The sequence below is a fragment of the Myxocyprinus asiaticus genome, chromosome 2 (genome assembly GCF_019703515.2).
Source record: "Myxocyprinus asiaticus isolate MX2 ecotype Aquarium Trade chromosome 2, UBuf_Myxa_2, whole genome shotgun sequence".
Lineage (NCBI taxonomy): Eukaryota > Metazoa > Chordata > Actinopteri > Cypriniformes > Catostomidae > Myxocyprinus > Myxocyprinus asiaticus.
Genome location: NC_059345.1, coordinates 63,403,048 through 63,424,379, shown reverse-complemented (window position 1 = coordinate 63,424,379; position 21,332 = coordinate 63,403,048). Strand labels below are relative to the sequence as shown.

At 42.2% G+C, this 21,332-nt stretch overlaps 1 protein-coding gene across 1 annotated transcript in view; it reads left to right on the top strand.

Moving 5' to 3' along the window:
* The window catches only part of LOC127453307 (UPF0687 protein C20orf27 homolog), a 32,136-nt gene that overhangs the window by 10,658 nt on the left and 146 nt on the right, over positions 1 to 21,332 (top strand). The window contains exons 2-6 of the mRNA XM_051719633.1: positions 187 to 285; positions 9,253 to 9,392; positions 10,679 to 10,817; positions 12,838 to 12,963; positions 20,550 to 21,332. The exon at positions 20,550 to 21,332 is cut by the window's right edge and continues 146 nt beyond it. Of these exons, the coding sequence (XP_051575593.1) occupies positions 267 to 285; positions 9,253 to 9,392; positions 10,679 to 10,817; positions 12,838 to 12,963; positions 20,550 to 20,650 (525 nt within the window). The 5' untranslated portion in view covers positions 187 to 266 and the 3' untranslated portion in view covers positions 20,651 to 21,332. The remainder of the gene's footprint in view (positions 1 to 186; positions 286 to 9,252; positions 9,393 to 10,678; positions 10,818 to 12,837; positions 12,964 to 20,549) is intronic.

Sequence of the window (21,332 nt, the reverse complement as noted above, 5' to 3'; positions counted from 1 at the left end):
TTCATTGTGTATCAAGAAGGTCTGAGGCAGATTTAACAAAAACAAAACAAGCTTCTTAACAGTGTTAAGTGAATATGATTTACCCCCTCTCTTTTATTCATGCGTTGTTCACAGTTTATTATCTTTCTATCTTTTGTACTTCTTACACCATCAGCTTTTGTTCTTCATTTTCTCTCTCTTGCTCAGGGTGATTTTAAGGGAAGAAGATATCTGTGATGAGGCTGTGACTGAGACTTTTTCTGAGTTTGGTCCTGATTGAAGCAAGAATGGCCACTGCAAAGAAAGGTAAGCCTCACTCTCTTTCAACCCTAAAACTTTTAAGGTCATTTTTTGTAGCAACATTGCATTCAAATTGTCAACTTTACCTGGCTTGAAACAAGTGAAAAGCTACAATCAAAAACACACAGGAATGGAAAGGGCTTCTCTCCAAAATAAAAGGTTCCACCAAAGTAAAAAATAAATTTAAACAAAAATATATCACTACTGTATTGTTATGTAATATTCACTGTACTACTACTACTACTACTACTACTACTACTACTACTAATAATAATAAATCAATAGTAACTGTATTATACTGTATTTAAGCAATATATGTAATGCTCTGTTATGCAGCACTTTATTTGACAAAAATAACTCCAATCTTGTAGTTTGGATTGTGCTGTGAGGTTCTGTATAAAGCCCTTCATTTGATAGAAATACAGAAAATGTAAGTTTCTTTTCATTTGATTAAACTTTTAATACATTTATTTGGACACCATTTTGATGAACTGTTGGTATTAAATTCAGAAAAAATAAAACAAAAAACAGTTATCGGTATCGGCAAGAACCGTAAAAGTAGTATCGGTTATCGTACTCATTCTCAAAAAAATCTCAAAGACTTTGTATTGAAGAAGGGGCCCGAGCCATATCTAGGGATCAGAATATCATAGAGTTTTGTCATAGAGTGTTGGGTCAGTAAGCAAAAACCTACTAGCATTCACCCAGAACACCCTAGCAACCACATAGCAATGTGCTTACAACCATTTAGAACAGCATTACAACACCTTGACAACCACCCACAACACCCTAACTTCATGGTTTGCAAGTTTTGTATGGGCAAGCACCAAATATCTGTTTATTCTATTTGTTTTCCTTAGAATTAATGTTATCCTTATTTGAGGTTGACTTCACTTTACATGTTACCCTTTATATACCAAGAATGTTTAAAAACTAAAATACTGTCTGTGAGAAATTTAATTTTTTGTTTTTATGTCAATCTACTTATCAAGACTTTGGGATAACCTGCTGGTTTGCAATTCTGAGGAATGAGACTTCAAGAGATTTTAATAAACCTGAAACAATAATGCATTTTTGCTCTGTTGGTGGTGACCTGGCTGTTGCCTAACATGTGGGCTGTTTCTTACTGTCAGGAAGTGTGTGTGTGTGTGTGTGTGTGTGTGTGTTTGTCCAGCCACACATGTTCTTGACAGTTGGTTTTAGAGGAAGAGCTTGTGTGTTCATGTCTGTCTATGAGTGTTAAAGCCTTTCCACTCAATGCTTGGAAAATCTTTGAAAGATAATGTCAGTCTTTCCCTGTAATCTTTCCACCATATATTGTGGTAAACAATCTGTGTCACTTTCCAGACTCTAGGTATTGTCTGTTTGTCTGAAGATACGAAGATAGCCTCAGTTTTGTTTAGTTTCCCAGTGCGATAATGTTTCATTTTTAGATGAGCATTAGGGATACTTATGTCATGCGGTGTATTGTGATATCAATCCCAGTGCATCCACAATTTCTACAGGTCAGACAGCTGTGCAACATTCACAAAGCATCTTCCAGTCCTAGGTCAGCTTAATCTCAAAACTCACCCTGAAATGGCAGTCCATGCAACATGATCACATGGGAGGTCGGCATGTTGTTTCTGATAGTTCCGGTACACTAGGATCGGCGACATTATGCTAACTCACGGACCACCGTCATCTCCTATCAGATATGTTTGCATCGGTTCAAGGTCAATTGCTTACCCCTGTGGCGCACCCAGAAGCGAATGGCATCCAGAAGCACATTGGGTTAGCAGCGGGGAAGACCAGGGTTCAGATCCCAGGTCAAGACCAGGGAGTAATCATGATCGCATAATCAGTGACGAGAGCGATTCGGATGTTGCATTTTCACCTCTAACATTAAATTATTGCTCCACTAATGGTTAAGGTAAGGCATAGGTTTGGGTGGCAGACTTAATAAAACAGGTATTTCTCTTCACTGTATTAATGCCCGTACAGCTGAAAACAGCTTGTTTCACGTCTTGCTTTTGGCGCCCCTATGCAGACTGCACACCCAGAACAAGGAGCTCACACGTGCCCATACTCCCAACAACACTTACTGCTTTGGCCACAGGGGGCAGTGTTATGACTTTCGGTAAGTATAGACCGATTTTAGCTGAAGAAAAGTCGACCTACTCTTTCTGATCTCACTATGAGATCAGTCTGCAGTCCATGGTGTGAGCTTTTTGGAAATGTTCTTTCCATTGTGGCATAGGGTGGACTGTTCTCAGAGGCCACATCTCTCGGTGCTGCCATGGTTACAGTGTGAAATTTTAAGTGAGGCTCATAAATGAACAGCACCACTGGGCTTTACTTAAATAGAGAGTCTGTCATTCTCTGGTAGCAGACAACATTTCTGCTCCGTTTTCATCATATTAACACCTAGGGCAGGGCGATATGATGATGTATATTGTGGCGATAATATAAAGTGTCAGTCAATAGAGATTTTGCTATATCGTGAATATGGCGATATGTAAAATTGTGTGTGTGTATCTATCAGTGGGCAGAGAGAATTGAAGAGTGTCATGTGTATTGTGTTGATTCATGTTTTTTATTTTGAAATTCTAGTTCCTGGTTCATGTCATGTGTTTCTGTTTCCCTTGTCATGTGATTCCTGTTTTCCCTCCATGTTCTTGTATCATGTTTTCATTGGGTTATTGTTTAATTAGCTTGTTATGAGTGCTGTTTGTTCATTGGTTTATGTTCTCCCATGTCTTGTATTTTAAGCCCTCATGTTTGCATTGTCTAGTTGTCAAGTATTGAATGTGATGAATGTGTTTGATATGCTATAGTCAAGTCAAGTCAAGTCCATGTTTTGTTTTGTTTTGTAGTCAGGGTTATTGGTGTTCACATTAGTAAATAAACTGCACTTGGGTTCTTCATCTTCATGTCTTCGTCATTGCCATCATTGTCAGCAGCCAACAACGTTACAGAATACTTGACCAACCATGAACCCAGCAGTGTTACTTCTGCGCCTACGTCAGGGGAATCGTCCCCTGGAGGACTATGTTGAGGACTTCTGCGGTCTAGCCAGCCAGGTGGACTTTAATGAGGTTGCCCTCAAAGACTGTTTTAGATTTGGACTGAATGAGTCCATTTCTTTTTTGATGCCTGGCGGTCGCAGTTCCCTCAGCCTGGCTCAATATATCGACCTCGCCCTACTGTTCATTGGTTCCCCGTTCACTGTGGGGGAGGCGGATGCCGAGCCAGAGTTCCACGTCATGGCCGCCGCCGAGCCAGAGTTCCACGACATGGCCGCCGCCGAGCCAGAGTTCCACGACATGGCCGCCGCCGAGCCAGAGTTCCACGTCATGGCCTCAGCCTGCTCCATGCCACGTCACATGCCTCGTCCCTCCGATCTGTCAGCTTCACCGGGGACCTCCTTCCTTACGGCTCCACCTTGGTCCTCAGTCCCACCGGTTCCACCTCAGTCTTCCGATCCCTCAGCTCCGCCTTGCTCCTCCGAGCCTCCAGTACCGCCTTGGTCCTCCCTGCCATCGGCTCCACCCTGGCCCTTCGAGTCTTTGGCTACTCTCCGGGCACTATGTTCCATGGCTCCGCCCCTCGAGCCTCTCATGGCTTCACCCCCCACGGACTTTGCCCTGGTCCCATGCCCCTCGCCCTTTCTCACCACGCCACGCCCCACGCCTCAAGACACCCCCCCCCCCCCCGCTCCCTACAGAACTTTGAATTATGTCATGTTTTACGTGTTTTGTTTATGTGTTGGGGTGTCGGGAGCCACCCCTTAGAGGGGGGGATATGTCATGTGTATTGTGTTGATTCATGTTTTTTATTTTGAAATTCTAGTTCCTGGTTCATGTCATGTGTTTCTGTTTCCCTTGTCATGTGATTCCTGTTTTCCCTCCATGTTCTTGTGTCATGTTTTCATTGGGCTATTGTTTAATTAGCTTGTTATGAGTTCTGTATGTTCATTGGTTTATGTTCTCCCATGTCTTGTATTTAAGCCCTCATGTTTGCATTGTCTAGTTGTCAAGTATTGAATGTGATGAATGTGTTTGATACGCTATAGTCAAGTCAAGTCAAGTCAAGTCCATGTTTTGTTTTGTTTTGTTTTGTAGTCAGGGTTATTGGTGTTCACATTAGTAAATAAACTGCACTTGGGTTCTTCATCTTCATGTCTTCATCATTGCCATCATTGCCAGTGCCAGCATACGTTACAAAGAGACATGGACAGGGTTTTTCCAGCATTGAAAATTTCAATAAAATTCAGCAAATTCAATGGCATTCATCATGCGTTCGGTGCTTCATAAGCACTAAATATGATTCTCATCTGGCACTTGCATCCGTAACCATTTTATGCGCATTTTCAAATTGCGCATAAGAAATCCTAAATGAAAACACTTGATATGCGAATAAACTCTCAAAATTCTCATCAAATTTAATGCGCTAGGAGGAGGTGGATTTTTTAGAGTTTCGCATTAGTTAAAATGAGCATTAAGATGATGGAAACAGTTTATTCATAAAACGATGATGTGTTTTGACCATTCATGCATGTGTTATGAGTGTGCGATAGCTTGATTTGAACGAAAGGTCTGACCTTGGCACACAATTATCCATATATAGTCTTTGGCATTCGGAAGTGTTTAACTCACAGCTGGTTTTCACAAGTGGGTCCTCACAATCTGCAAGAACAGTTTTGAGTGCGTGCGCTCCCATGCATGTGGAGGCTGGTGGCATATGGGCATCGCATCCATTTCAGCCCTCATTATATTAGATATTACACTTATTCTGTGGCGTCTCCTGGCAGTATTGAATAAAACAAGGTACAATTGCTCCAATCCTGCAAATAAAACTCTGCCTGAAGCAAGGAGGACATTCAGCTGCTCAATCAATTGTCTTTTTCTTTACTCCGAGTGCAGGGATCCAACAATCCCCAGTGTAAACTATATTATATACAGGTATGTCAGTCTGTGGCCACTCACCTCTTTAGATGGGTCCTTCGGGCCAATCGCCAGCCAAGTTTTAATCACCCAGAAAAGGATACATATCCCCAAATGTATAAGTAATTCTTGGTTGGTTTATCATATTTTATGTCAACCTTGCTATACACTATGTAGGCCTATGTGTAGTCTGGACTGGATAGGGCATAGTTTAATTTAAAGGACATTACACAAAAAGTTGTGTCCTGCCACGTCATTTACTCACCTGTGTTAATAAAAATAAATAGAAATAAAAATAAAAACTATGTTGATAGGCTAAAATAAAACAAAAACTACAATTAATTAAAAAATTAACTAAAACTGACAAACACAGTTTGCAAAATAACTGAAACTAAGAAATCAGAAATGAAATAAAAATTCAAACTAAATTCAAAACACAAAACTATAATAACCTTAGTACACAGTCAAAAATGCTATTGTATCGAGTGAAAATGCCTTAATTTCTGAAATAACTTTACATTTAATAAATTAACAAAGATTAAAAAGTATTTATTAAATTATTGAAGCATTAAAAGTTAGTTCATACAAAGTATTATTTAGGTACATATGATTTATAATACATGTTTCCTGCAATTAGTGTTGTCACGATACCAAACTTTCCGTAGCCTGTACCGATACCAGTAAAATTTCACAATTCTCGATACCAATTTCAACACCAAAGACAAATAGGTAATATGCTATTGAACACACTCCTTTAGCCTATTAAAATGTCTTCTAATAACACTTATTAAGCATTTGGGCATTGAATATACAAGTTTGTTACGTTTAGAAAGTGGAATTTTCCCCCATTCATCCATTATGTAGGTCTTTAGCTGCACAATTGTACAGGGTCTTTGTTGCCGGATGGTGTGCTTATCAATTCGCCACAGATTCTCAATTTGAGATGGTCAGGACTGCAGGCAGGCCAGTCTAGCACCCACACTCTCTGCTTACACAGCCATGCACTTGTAATCCGGGAAGTATATGGTTTGAAGTTGTCCTGCTGAAAATTCCGGGACGTCCCTGGAGAAAACGGTGCTGGATAGCAGTTGCTCCAAACTTTTTACATATCTGTCTGCATTCATGGTGTTCTCACAGATATGCGAGTTACATTGTTCTCAAAGTGCTGGATTATTTACTGAAGCATCTGCAAATTGACAAGTCTTTAATGATCCTTGCTCTTGAAGGACTAGGCTGTTTTTGTTAAAACATGTTTAACATCTCCTGTTTCACATTGCCTAGTTATTTCAACTCTTAGTCTTAAGTTGCCCCTGTCTCAGGTTTTTTGGAGCATGTTGCAATCATCTGATTTGAAATTACTGAACATAAAAAAAAACAATTAAATTAACAAGGTAAAACGTCCTGGTTACTTTCGTAACCTCCGTTCCCTGATGGAGGGAACGAGATGTTGTGTCGATGTAGTGACACTAGAGGTCACTCTTGGGAGCCCAAAACACCTCTGGTCTTTGAAAAAAGGCCAATGAAAATTGTCCAGTGGAATTTGCATGCCACTCCCCCGGACATACGGGTATAAAAGGAGCTGGTATGCAACCACTCATTCAGGTTTTGTGACCAGGTCCCGGCCATTTCAGCGGGTAGTTCAGCGATGTGGCAAGAGGGACACAACGTCTCGTTCCCTCCATCAGGGAACGGAGGTTACGAAAGTAACCACGATGTTCCCTGTGTAGGGCTTTACTGGTTGTTTAGATCAGTGTTACTATCAGAAATAATTAATAAGTATTTCTTTAGTTATTAATTAATATTTAAATTAATTAATTGAATCTGACTCATTAAAACCTCATATGGGGCTCCAGTAAATGTAGTGCGCTACGTTTAGGAGCAAGTTTGGTTATTAGCAATAATTAATCATTATCAAAGATAATGATTAATTATTCAAATCAATAGAACATTGATGAGAATCAATGTTAGTTTTTTTTTATCCTTTAAATCAACAATTATCAAAGATAATCGTTAATTGTTAACATCGATGAAACTTAATTAAAATTAACACTAGCTTATTGATCATTCAAATTCAACAATCATCAAAGATAATTATCAATTATCAAAAATCAATAGAATATTAATAAGGATTAATATTGACGGGGCACCACCCTGGAATCAGGGACCAATAACCAGATAGTAAAACAGTCTCAATATTAGATTGTTTTCTTAGGAAAATCGACATCCGAAGAATATCGATTTTCGGGAAAAAAAACAATGAATGAAGGTTTGAATCCGAGCACTGACATCCCGTCAGCATGACACAGGCAAACTTCCGACTTACAACTACAAACTAAACAGTGATATGATTAGATATGGAAATAAAAATAATCCTATAACACATAAGGTGTGTGTGTGACAGTGTGTGTGTGTAAGGAGGGACATGCACAAAATGGCGGACGTGACTCTCGTGGAGAGTATGTCACGCAAGACTTCCGGCCAGGGAATATGACCACGATTGGGGGCAGCGAGAAACCAGTCAATGGCGTCAACCAGTTACCGCGTGTATCCGCTTGTACGATAGCTTAGGGACAAAGCTGGGCTTTAGCATTTAAGCTATCTACGAGCCAAAAATGTGTGCCAGAATGTTTGTGAGGGGTCGCGTGCGTGTGTGTGTGTGTGGTTAGTACGAGAGAGAGAGAAGTAAAGGCCCTAAAGCCGATTTCGCGATCGTGGGAGAGAAAGCAGCTGTTAGTTCATCGCTCAGAGACATGGTGGACGGCTCGTAAACAATCCTGCGTACTTTGACTTTTTAATGGATGAACTCAGTTTACCTGTCTCACCCACGATGGCGAAATTGCACAACAGTCCAATTTGGTTGGACCACAATACAGCAAAACAAATTTGTGATATTTAATACCCTGCATATTAATAATGAGCGGACATGGCGGTCCGTAAACTGTACAAGCAAAAACCTTGAAACACAAGAATAGCACACTATAATATTCTATCTCTGCCCAGACGTAAATCTCTTACTTGAATCGCATGAGGACACAGGTAGAATGTGTTTTACTCCGTCCTTTAACTTTGACCCAGTTCCTTGAGGCTCGGGTGATGACGGGAGGCCGTTTCCTTGCTCTGTTAGCGGGCACGGCTGTTGATACTCGGCGGGCTGGCGGAGAACTCAGAAATGTCGACTTGATTGAAGATGGAAGAGAAATCTTTAATCTCTTCACTTCTGCAGGCAAACGGATGAAGATGTGGATTGCTCGGCGGTCTCCTTTGGATCCGTTAGAGTGTTCGGTTGAACACAGAGTAATCTCAACTCAACTATGGCCACAGTTTCAAGTCGGACATTACTTCCTTGTGGCACGAGGTTGCACCTGAGAGCAGCGATAAGCTACGTCTATACTCGGCGAACAAAGTTGCTGGAAGCAAATCCCGGAAGCATTTAAGAGGTATTTCTACTCCTGATGATGTCATGTTTGAGGGACGTTCTGTTGTGTGCCTCATCCAATAGGAGTTGAGAGTTCGATCCTATAGTGAGCAAGGCTTCATGGGATTTGTAGTCTGTTTTGGACTCCCTTTGTTTGATTTTGGTGCGATTTTTATCAGTATAATTTACGACTTGGAATGTGGGGGCTTGAGTTAGGTTTTTACGACTGTGTTAGGCCTGCCTTTGTCTTCTATCTGAATACATGAGGCCCAACACTTAAAACATTTGCTTTTGTGTGATGCTGCATCCATGCTGATAAGTGTAAATGTAAGTCCAATACTAATGCCCTATGGCTTGTGCAACATAAAATACTGAGTACACCTTTAAACATTGAGGGTCTGAGCTTATTGGCTAGTCTTAGCTGGTCTCCCAGCATGGTCAGGCTTGTCAGTTGGCTGGTTTACAGCTGGTCAACAAGCTTAGCCTGGTTTTAGTTACTTTTGTCAGCATGGTTTTTGCTGAACATTCCATTCAGCATGTCTGAATATGATATGTATCAGGAATTCAGAGACCTGTAGTCAGTCAGAGGTCATTTTACTGTGTAATTAGTGTTTGCTTTTGTTCTTCCTGCAGCGTCATCTAAGACAGGGGGTGTTTGCTTTGCCCAGGAACCTGTTGCTGCCGCCGCTCACTCTCATGTACATTTTGATGAGAAACTTCACGACTCCGTCGTCATGGTAATACCAGAGTCAAATGAGAACTTCCTGGTTAAGGTAAGAGGAAGTTATTTTGCTGGGGTTACTCATTCACCTCATTTGTTTTCCCACTGATGGTTTTCAGTTAGGAATATGAATTCATATTACAGCAAGTGCATTGATTATGTGAAATTTGTCATCATATTTTAGCTCATTTCCCACCTCACACCAAAATGTCACCTTTTAACCTTTTCGTACGTGAGTTTCTCCTGTACTGATAAACCCCCCAGTGTGAGTTCTTTAATGGGCGCTCTAATTTAAAAACAATCGTACTTTGCACTTCACAGCAGATGCACTGGAGGACCGATTTTATCACAGCAGGAGAAACTGAAGGTCAGATTATATGTTATTAAACATATAATGTTGTTTTTAGATGTTTATAATGATTATGACAGATAAGATGCGAATGCGCTTGCCGCCTATGCGAGCCGCCATATTGTTTACATGCAATTCAGCATGGGTTTCTGAGTTCTCCACAGAAGCACAGACGGTTCTAAAAACCTAGCCCTTTCACAGCACTGGAAGTGGTTAGAATGAGTGACAGACGGAATGGGAGAAGGCTCGAGTGGATTGACTAGTTTGTATATTCTTTATTTGACATTGCAAAGCATGGCCGCATTGCTGCATCAAAGCTTTGTTGACATGACGACGTAACGATGTAAACTCTGCAATCCCGGTATTGATGATTTAAACTTTACAGCTCAAATAATACAAGTTTTAACAGAAGAATTAAAGTAAGTGTTTTTACAGTATTAAAAGCTTTACATTTCTGCTTTTAAACCCAAAAATCTCTCCAAAAATTGCCGTCATTGTAATCTCAATTTTTTTTTTTTTTTTTTCAAGAAAAAGAGAGACGAGTCAAAATAAATTGTTGTGGTAATCAACATTATGCCACAAATGCTGTTGATTGACCTATACTTGTATTTAACCTGGAATATTTCTGTAAGCCCCCAGTCTCCCTTATTGATTGGAATACTTACATTGAGCTAAATATACACCGAAAATATAAAAGATAATTAGGTGGGAACATCTACAAAGAACTATTTAGTCAGCTATGGCCTCATCAACGATAAGTATGTTTTCATAAACGAAAACATTCAAGTATGATTTCATTAATGACACTAGTCAACTATGCCCTCTTTATTGATTACAGTGAACTAAGTTTTAATAATTCAACTATTATCAAATAGAAAATGGCAGACCAGTTTCAAAGAGCACATAAAATTCAAATCAGACATTGAGTTTGACTCTCCTAATCCATATTGTATATAATGTGGTGACTGCTTCTCTTTCACTCTTCACAGGTGGGCTTTCTGAAAACTCAGCACAGGTATGAGATTGTGTTCACGTTGCCTGAGGTGCTAGGGCTTGGGAAAGATGTATGTCCAGCCCCCATTCCAAATCCACACCTCCGCATCACTAATTTAACGGAAACTCCGGATGGTAGGCTCACCAGTCTAAGCCTAGCCCTGGTTCATTAGTAGTACCATGGTATTCTTTGAAGTATCTTGGAGTACCATGTAAATACTATAGTAAAGTACAATACAAAGGCAAAATGCAGTAACTACACATTCTGTCCAAAATAGTTAAACAAAATCAGGTTCTGAGTGACAATCAGCCAGGTCTCCTAAGCAACCAAATTGGCCCAGTTGCTAGGGAAGGTAGAGTCACATGGGGTAACCTGGTGGTCACTATAATGTGTGGTTCTCGCTATCAGTGGGGTGTGTGATGAGTTGTGCATGGAGAATAGCGTGAAGCCTCCACATGCGCTACGTCTCCACGGTAATGTGCTCAACAAGCCACGTGATGAGATGCGCGGATTGACGGTCTCAGACACGGAGGCAACTGAGATTCGTCCTCCGCCACCCGGATTGAGATGAGTCACTACGCAACCACAAGGACTTAGAGCACATTGGGAATTGGGCATTCCAAATTGGGGAGGAAAAAAAATTCAGGTCTCTTATGCTATAATCTTTGCTGTGACAGATGGGTTTGGCTCAACTATTCTCAGAGAAAATGAAGTAAGACCAAGTCACATGGTTGGCTGCAAAATCAGAAAAGAATTTGGCATAGTTACTGTGTTTTGGCTCTGTAGGGCAGTATGGTACAGCTACAGAACTTTTTTGGGAAGATAGATTATTTATTCTAGTAATGCTGAAATAAATAATTCTCTCTACTATTATTCTGACATTTCTCATTCTTAAAATAAAGACAGAGAATGTTTTCTATGATTAAATGTCAGGAATTGTGAAAAACTGAGTTTAAATGTATTTGGCTAAAGTGTATGTAAACTTCTGTCTTCAACTGTACAAAAGTCCATTTGAATGAATTCTTGGACACTGCTGACTGTTCTTTATGTACACTAAACAGGCAAAAAAAAAAAAAAAATCCATTCTGCAGCTACAACAAGCATTGACTGTTTAGAGTACAATGTTGTATGCCTGTACGATATAGTTATATAGTCTTTAACCTAACTGTGCTAATGATACCTTTGTAAGATTTTCACCTCCAGAGAGCATGAGGAGGAGAAACCGACGAATGTCCAATGAAAATATCGAACCTGGAGCTAAAACTGTAATGTGTTCTGGAAGCATTAGTGGAAGTTTCAGCTCTGGGCCCTGGTCACACTAGGCTTTGAGCATGCAAAATTATTTCGGACATTACAATTGGTCAGGATATAATGTCACGGCAAGTGCTTCTGGTTTTGTTAAATAATAAATCACAAATAATAATATATCAAAATATACCGTCTGCTTACTTTCCAGCAACAATAAAAATATACAGCATTGAAGTATGTATCCTTTGAACTGATCCAAGAGGTCAGTGTGTGCCATTTCAATCTTCATTTCGTCACACATCTCATCATCCAGATTCATTGGTTATGAATGGAGCACCAATAGTGTGACCACCCTGTTTAATTCAGCATCTTTCTGCCCGACTGAATGCAACTGTGCACTTAATCTAACTTTGGCAAGCATTCGTTCGAAAATATTTGTGTTGATGTGTCGTTTTGTCAGTCTAAAGAACAACATGGCATAAAGTTTGTGGGCAAACCCCAAATTTTAGGTGTATTAAATGATTGTCATCATCATTTGAAATTACCAATTTTAGTTTTTAAATCTTTAGTTGTCTTCAAAACAAATAGCATTATGTTAGCAAGTATTAAAATGGCAAATATTGTTTTATACTGCACTTGTACAGAGAACCTTTATGGTATTATGAAGTTGCCCCCCTATACAAGCACACCCAGCCCCTGCCTACCCCAATTTACAAACCATTACGCTTTTATATAAAAGAGGTAAAGACCTCATTCTTGCAGCCTTTCATTGAGTGCCTGGAGAGGGACATAATGTTTGTATGATTGTATTATTTTATATTGATGACTGATTTTGCTCTGTTATTCTCTCCATCCCTCTCCTGCTCTTTGGTTGAAATTATTTTCCATTCCTGTCTCTGTCTGTAGGAGGTCTAAGGGTGACATGTGAATATATGGTCCATCAGGAGGGAGTGATGAGTGAGGAGGTTCAGATTGTTAGTGAGAGCAAAGACGATGTGTATGTGAAGGTCACAGTTCATGCCCGTGTCATGGGTAAGTGACGTCTGCATAGTAAAGTAAATATTGTAGGTAATGCAGCCTTTCTAAAATCGGTTAAAATATATAGTAATTTAATGTCGGTTAACATTAATGAAATAAAAGTTACGGCTATAATAACAAACAATGATAGACCATTGGGATACATCGACATGTTCTTGAGGTTGACTTTCAGCCTCCACATCTCTGTCAAAAAGCCTCCTCAAAAGTGGGTGCAGGCTTGGATTCACACTTGGGTGTGGCTGAATTCTAGTATAAAACAAACTTTTTACAGTCCAATCCATTTACAATAGTCCCATCCAAACATTTTATTTATTTATTATTAATCTCACTGAGTATTCTGTTTCACTCTGAAAGATGTCACAGTACAGATGCAAAATGGGTTACGAATGTTGTTTCATGTTGACTTCAAACTTCAGATGTGCAGTTATTTGTTGCCCTCTAGTGGTGTACTGCTGTAAGAATTGATTAAAAAGATCAAGAATCAACTAATTTGTTATAAGTAACTGATTTGATCAGCATATCTATTTTTCTTACTCTTTAAATTAATTTGCTATTGTTTTTCACTGTGAATTAAAGTAATATGAAACACAAGTTAAGCTCAAGTAACAGCATTTATGGCATAATGTCACAAAAAAATTATTCTGACTCGTCTCTCCTTTATTAAAAAAAATGTTGGTTACAGTGAGGCACTTACAATGGAAGTGAATTGGGCCAGTACAGAAATACTAAAATACACATTGTTTCAAAGATATAGTCACAAGATGTAAACATTATACATGTTAAAATGATTTTATTCAAGGTCATAACCACGTCTTGAACATTGGGGGGGACCAAACCATTTTGGGGGTGGGGGGTCGCGGATGTTGAGGTCACAAAAATAATGGTACTCGGTCCTTTAAAATAGTAAAGGTGATAAAATTAGAATTTTCTGAATAAAGCCTTCATCGATTTGATTGGCTTCTCAAATGACATTGACGAGTGGTGTTAGACTACTGAGCACACTAACAATTAAACTTTTTTTAAACCTTTATGTTATTCCTGCAACAACTTAATGACAACTAGATGGTGATGCATAATGGGCTGCAGCAGAACAGCAACAAGGATGTCAATTATTGGGGGAGACAATCTGGCCATATCTGATTATTGGAGGGGACTTGTCCCCCTCAATGTATATTGTGGTTATAGCACTGATTTTATTGTGGTAAAATCAATTGCTAACCTTATTAGTGTAAAGGTATATCCGATATTACAAAAAACCCTGTTATACTAGTATTGGATATAACTTTGCATATGGAGTTATATTTGTGCCACTATTCTGTGCAAAATTATATTTTTTGCGCAAAAAAAAATTCTGAATGCACAAAATAATATTTTGAAAATATTGATATTTGCACAGAATTGTGGCACAATTACAATTCCATATTTGTAAATTTTCCAAGGTTTGTAAGATGAGTAATTTTATCACACTAAAACATTTGAATTAGAGCTGTTGATTTAAACTAGTTTTTAACTAGTGCAATTTAATTAGATTCAAAAAAACAAAAAAAAAATGCAGAAAATTGTTTTACACAATTAATCATGTCCCTGGACTGTTATAAGGAATATTCCTTCCATCTGAGCAATTCATGGAGTACCACCTGTTTTCTCCAGGGGGCAGTAAGCAAAACTCCAGCTGTATAGGCAACGCGCAGCTCAAATAAGCTGTCTCATTTTGAAGGCTGCATACTAGCTAGGGCACATCCATTGAAGGCTGCAGTATACCAAGCGTCCTCCTTTAAACAAGCCTAATTTAAACGAAACGGCCTTCGTAGGACAAAGGGAAACGTCATGGTTACTTGCGTAACCTCCGTTCCCTGATGGAGGGAACGAGATGTTGTGTCGATGTAGTGACACTAGGAGTCACTCTTGGGAGCCCGAGACACCTCTGGTCTTTGATAAAAGGCCAATGAAAATTGGCGAGTGGTATTTGCATGCCACTCCCCTGGACATATGGGTATAAAAGGAGCTGGTATGCAACCACTCATTCAGGTTTTATGCTGAGGAGCCGATATAAGGTCCGGCCATTTCAGCGGGTAGTTCAGCGTTGTGGCAGGAGGGACACAACGTCTCGTTCCCTCCATCAGGGAACGGTGGTTATGCAAGTAACCATGACGTTCCCTATCTGTCACTCACTCGACATTGTGTCGATGTAGTGACACTAGGGGTCCCTATACGAAACACCACAACTGGCTGAACTGTGTTACGTGAACTGGCAGTGTGTGGTGGGCAGACTGCTGTGTGCCTCATAGCCAGCACACCAGGTCGACACGTAACCTTCCCCAACATAGTTACGAGTGTCGAACAGCCCTTTTTGGGGACAAGTCGACTACCCAAAAGATAGAGACAGGCTTAACCCAGTCGTGGCCTCTTTTCCCCTTCTCTTTTTCCACTCCCTAAAAAAGAAGGGGGATTATCCGACTGGGCCGCCAGGTCTAGTCGGGGGGTGTACCTCCCAAGGGGAAGACACCGCGGAGACCACACCTCGCCCAAAGAGAGGGGGGGATATTTAAGTGGAAGAATACGTCACACGGTCTTTCCAACCATGTGGAAAGCCTTCAAAGTAGATCCGGCCCAATGGGGGAGGAGTTACTACAAACATGGAGACTGGGGCAGAGGGGCTCTGCCCAAGGAAGACGCAGTTTGCCAGCAGGGAAACGAACTAGCAGAAGATATATATCACATGGGGTTAGCCTTACAGGGAACCGCCACATGCGGAGCACCTACGCCAGAACAGGACTCTTAGTTAGCACGTGTACTGGGCCAGCAGCGAGTCTCTCCGAAAACTCGACTGCCACAGGGCTCGGAGGAAGTCAACCAGGGAACAAAGTTTGTGAACACTACTGGGAATTAATGGCGCAAGTCTTCAGCTCCAAGGGAGGTGGAAGGCGCTATGTGCAAGCGATACACCCAGCCAGCTATCCCGGGCTTATCTGCTTGTGTTGCATGCCACTACCTGGGATGAAACCGGTTCCACCCGGAGGTTGTAGAACCTTGCACAGGTGTTGGGTGTTGCCCAGCCTGCTGCTCTGCAAATGTCTGTTAGAGAGGCACCCCTGGCCAGGGCCCAGGGAGCCGCTACACCTCTGGTAGAATGGGCTGGTAGCCCTACCGGGGGCGGCATGTCCTAAGCGACATATGCCATAGTTATGGCATCAATGAGCCAGTGGGTGATCCTCTGCTTGGAGACAGCGCTTCCTTTCCGCTGTGCACCAAAGCAGACAAAGAGCTGCTCAAAGATTCTAAAGCTTTGCGTGCAATCCAAATAGATGTGTAAAGCGCGTACTGGACACAGCGACGACAGGGTTGGGTCTGCCTCCTCCTGGGGCAGCGCTTGCAGGTTCACCACCTGGTCCCTAAGGGGTGGTGGGAACCTTGGGCACATAGCCCGGTCAGGGTCTCAGGATCATGTGAGAGTAACCTGGACCGAACTCCAGGCACGTTTCGCTGACAGAGAACGCTTGCAGGTCACCTACCCTCTTGATGGAAGTGAGCGCAGTCTTAAGCTCGGCTGACTGCAAAGGCTCAAATGGGGCTCTCTGTAGACCCTGAAGAACTACAAAGGTCCGATGAGGGAACGAGGTGTTGTCTGGAGGGATTCAGCCTCCTGGCGCCTCTTAGGAACCTGATGATCAGGTCGTGCTTCCCTAAGAACTTACCGTCGACTGCGTAGTGGTGTGCTGCTATGGTGGCAATGTACACCTTCAAGGTGGAAGGGGACAGCCTCCCTCCCAACCTCTCCTGCAGGAAGGAAAGCACTGATCTGACTGCGCATCTCTGGGGGTCTTCCCGACGGGAAGAACACCATTTAGCGAACAGACGCCACTTAAAGGCATACAGGCGCCTTGTAGATGGGGCCCTAGCCTGACTGATTGTGTCTACCACCGCAGATGGTAGACCGGTTAGGTCTTCCGCATCCCGTCCAGGGGCCAGACATGGAGATTCCAGAGGTCTGGGCACAGGTGCCAGATGGTGCCCCGTCCCTGAGAAAGAAGGTCCTTCCTCAGGGGAATTCGCCAGGGGGGAGCTGTCGCGAGGAGCGTGAGGTCCGAGCACCACATCTGGGTGGGCCAGTAGGGTGCTACCAGGACGACCTGCTCCTCATCCTCCCTGACATTGCACAGGGTCTGTGCAAGTAGGCTCACTGGGGGAAATGCATATTTGCGCTTGCCAGGGGGCCAGCTGTGTGCCAGCGTGTCTATGCCGAGGGGGGCCTTGGTCAGGGCGTACCAGAGTGGGCAATGGGGGAGGATTCTTTGGAGGCAAACAGGTGCACCTGTGCCTGTCGAATCGACTCCAAATCAGCTGGACCACCTGAGGGTGGAGTCTCCACTTTCCCCTGAGGGTAACCTCTCCTGACCGGAGAGCGAGGTCGGTCGCCGAGCACATTTCCTGCATCAATCCCAGGGCGGAACTACCCTCGTGCAGTTCCTTTAGCGCCTTGGCGGACTTGCAGGAGAGCCATGGCGTGCAGGGCGGAGGCGGCTACACACTGTAGGCCTTAGCCGTCAGAGACGACATAAACCTACAGGCCTTGGACAGGGGCTTTGGGCACCCGCGCCAGGTGGCGGCCCTCTTCAGGCATAGGTGCACCGCGAGTGCCTTTATACACCGGGGGATTGCTGAATAGCCCTTGGCCACCCCACCATCGAGGGTAGTGAGGGCGGGGAAGCTGAAACGATCGGGACCGGGCAGTAAAAAGTGCCTCCCGCGACCTCGTCAGCTCTTCATGCACTTCCGGAAGAAAGGAACGGGGGCGGGGCGTGGCTTTGAGCAGCGCTGCGAGCCCAGGAACCAATCACTGAGCCGTGAGGGTTCAGGGAAGAGCAGTGAGTTCCACTCTAGCTGATGCTCGCGGCTGCCCGGGAAAGCATGTCGTCATCTCCGCGTCAGCCTGTGACTGGGCAATCGACCCCGAAGGGAGGAGCCCAGCTGAGGCTTCTGACTGGACGAGCCCGCTCTCCGATGCTGCGCTCGAGAGCTCATCACTTGCGCGGGCTCCGAATAAGAGGTCGAACTCGCCGTGAGACGAGCCGGCGGACTCATCCGGAAGCCTGATCGGGGCAGACGAGCGTGCTGGGGAATGGGAGGTCCGCGGGGGGATACCCGGTGGAGGCGGTTCTATTGGGGTCCTCAAATCGCCCCCAGTGCTAGCCACGCTGGCCTCATACCCATGGGTAAAAGGACCGAGGCGGGAGCCTCTGGGGTGGCTCGCTTTCTTACGAAGGCGAGCCGCGACCGCAACGTTGCCATGGACATATTCTCGCAATGAGAACATGACCATCCACGAACGCTGTCTCCGCGTGAGCAGTGCCCAGTCATGAAAGCAACCAGGAATACCACACAATCGGAAAAGCATCTTTAAAAAGACGCGTCTTTAAAAAGACGTTCCGTGTGTGCGCTCTTTTAGAGAAATATACTCTTTTATTTCTGCCGAAGCGCCCAGGAGCATTCTCTGCAGTGCACCAGTGCAGAGGGGGGAGAAGCCGCTAAAATGCGCCGTTAGATCCAGCAGAGGTGAATGAACAGTAGTATTCAGCTCAGTGAGCATGACCGTTCGGCTCCGAAGAGAAAATCTGAATGAGTGGTTGCATACCAGCTCCTTTTATACCCGTATGTCTGGGGGAGTGGCATGCAAATACCACTCGCCAATTTTCATTGGCCTTTTATCAAAGACCAGAGGTGTCTCGGGCTCCCAAGAGTGACCCCTAGTGTCACTACATCGACACAACGTCGAGTGAGTGACAGATAGGGAACAGAACTTATTATGGTTGCTATGACAGCACTCCACTCTTTAAAAAGCACAAACGCTTTGGGTGAGAAGGGAACAAATTCCCTTTGGAAGGGAATGTATGAGGTAAATTTTAGAAGAGTTATAATGATATAGAGAGAAAAGAAAATAGATTTTACAGATTTACAAGTGTCTATAATACTTTATTTGAATTATGTATTACTATAATTATACAAATTATATACTCTGCTCCCGACTTGGGAATTAACTTTCATTTGAACATCATATTTTCGAGCAAATTGGCATCATTTTATTTAGACAAATGATGTTATTTTCCGTTGAAGCAAAGAATTGTGGGTTGTGAGTGCCCACGAAGGATACACCTCACGCACCCTCCGAATTCCCGTGAAAGAAGGTTGCATTCGAAGGCTGCATTCGGAGTGTCCTACTCGCTTTTCTGAAACGAGACAGTCTCGCTGACTTGTGCGGCGACAAATGCGACCTCCAGAGGACACGGCCTTCAAAATGAGACACAGCAACAGACAGAGAACAAACCACACTTACCGACAGCAGACGTCACAAGATGAGAACATGTTCTTGCGTACAAACACAGCGTGACCGAACGCAAATCCGAAGGCAGGGATCTCAAGATGTGTTTTTCTAAGTTTTGAACTTCATTTTAAGGTGCTGTAAGCGATTTATTTTTTATTTTTTCAAAGAAAGGTATGCAAAAAAATGTCCTACTGTTCAATGGTATCTGTGTGGTGTTTTGGAAAGAGGGGGCGTGGCTAAATCAACGGCTCAGTGTTGTGGAAGTTAGAACGGCTAAAATTGCTTACAGCACCTTTAACTTGACACAGCAAACTAAAAACAGTATGATTATGAGGCATCCGAGGGCTCAAAGCGTCCATCTGATGCAGGTGTACATTGACAAGTCCTTAGACGAGCCCTTATGATAAATTTTGAACTGACTGACGAATTCAATTGCAGAATGGATTGCTGTGAACTGTAGGCCAATAATTATGTTCAGTAATATGCAAATAAACAATATATTGCATTCTAAAGCCACTTTTTGTATAGTCTTTTTTAATGCTTTACTTGTGTGCCAAAATAATGTAATACATTTTAATTATCCTAGTATTATATTGTTATTTGAGGGGCACTCTCAGCAAATATTTACGTGTGCGATTAATTGCAATTAATTCGATTAATGAATCAAATTCTTATAAATTGACAGCCCTAATTTTAACATGTATAATGTTTATGTCTTTTGTCTATACTTTTGAAGCTGCACATTTTAGCGTTTATGGACTCACCCTATTCACTTCCATTGTGAGTGTCTTACTGTAACCGCAATGTTTTATTAAACGAGGGACTTTGTGGTAATCAACATTATGCCACACATGCTGTTAACTGGGCTTAACTTGTTTTCATCCTAGAATATTCCTTTTAAGGACTAAGTGTTTTTGTATAAATCATTCTAAATTTGTCAAGTAGCTCTGTTTAATCAAGTGCTCTCAATGCATTATTTTTGCACTGCTGTTATATTGCTCATATTAATGTAAAAGAATTTAAAAAAATGTCCGCGCTGTGAGATAATACAAAAACAGCGATAATGTAGTCTCTCAAATGGCCTGCTCTATTTAAAAGACTCTCTCTCTCTCTCTCTCTCTCTCTCTCTCTCTCTCTCTCTCTCTCTCTCTCTCTCTCTCTCTCTCTCCTCTCTCTCTCTCTCTCTCTCTCTCTCTCTCTCTCTCTCTCTCTCTCTCTCTCTCTCTCTCTCTCTCTCTCTGTCTGTCTGTCTGTCTGTTAGACCGCCACCATGGGACTCCCATGCTGCTGGATGGCGTGCGATGCATAGGAGCAGAGCTAGATTATGACTCTGAGCAAAGCGACTGGCAAGGATTTGACTAAACGTCTAAACTTCATAGACTTTCTAATCAGTGCCACATATCTGCAATGTGGGTGGGAACAAAATATTCCAGATTATGAACCCAGTCAAGGGTGCTTTTGTCTGTCATTGTCTGTCAAAACACACTGTGGTTACTTGCTTGTTCTTACTGTTACAATGGAATGATTGTTTATTGCAGGTGTTTTTTTTTTTTTTTTTTTTTTACAGGTTTGGAAGAAAATAATCAAGCAGTGTGTTATCCTCTAACTAACTGAATTCCAGTGTTATGACTGAATGTTTATTTGAGATTAAATGCAGTCTTTTGCCTTGTAATTAATACTGTAGGGCCTATAATTGTGTTCAGCTAAATCACTAGGAAATTCTTAAATTGAACGTGATCCAAAAACTGTAGGGTGCGCTACTGACCACAAAATCTATTTTACACCATGAACATTTTGGCATTAAGTGTGAGTGTGAATGTTTTGATTCATGTGCTGAAATAGATTTAATGGTCTTCATGCAAATGTTGTCTGCTTTGATACATTTTAATGTGATTGTCACTCAAAGGGCTGTTCGGAACCATTGACAGTGCATTTGTCTTTTGATTGTAACATTGGTCCCCTTTTGTAGAGCCTAAGTGCCTAACATCATGTACATTATTGTTTATTCCTTTTTTTTTAATGTTCTAACCATTTCCGTTGAATG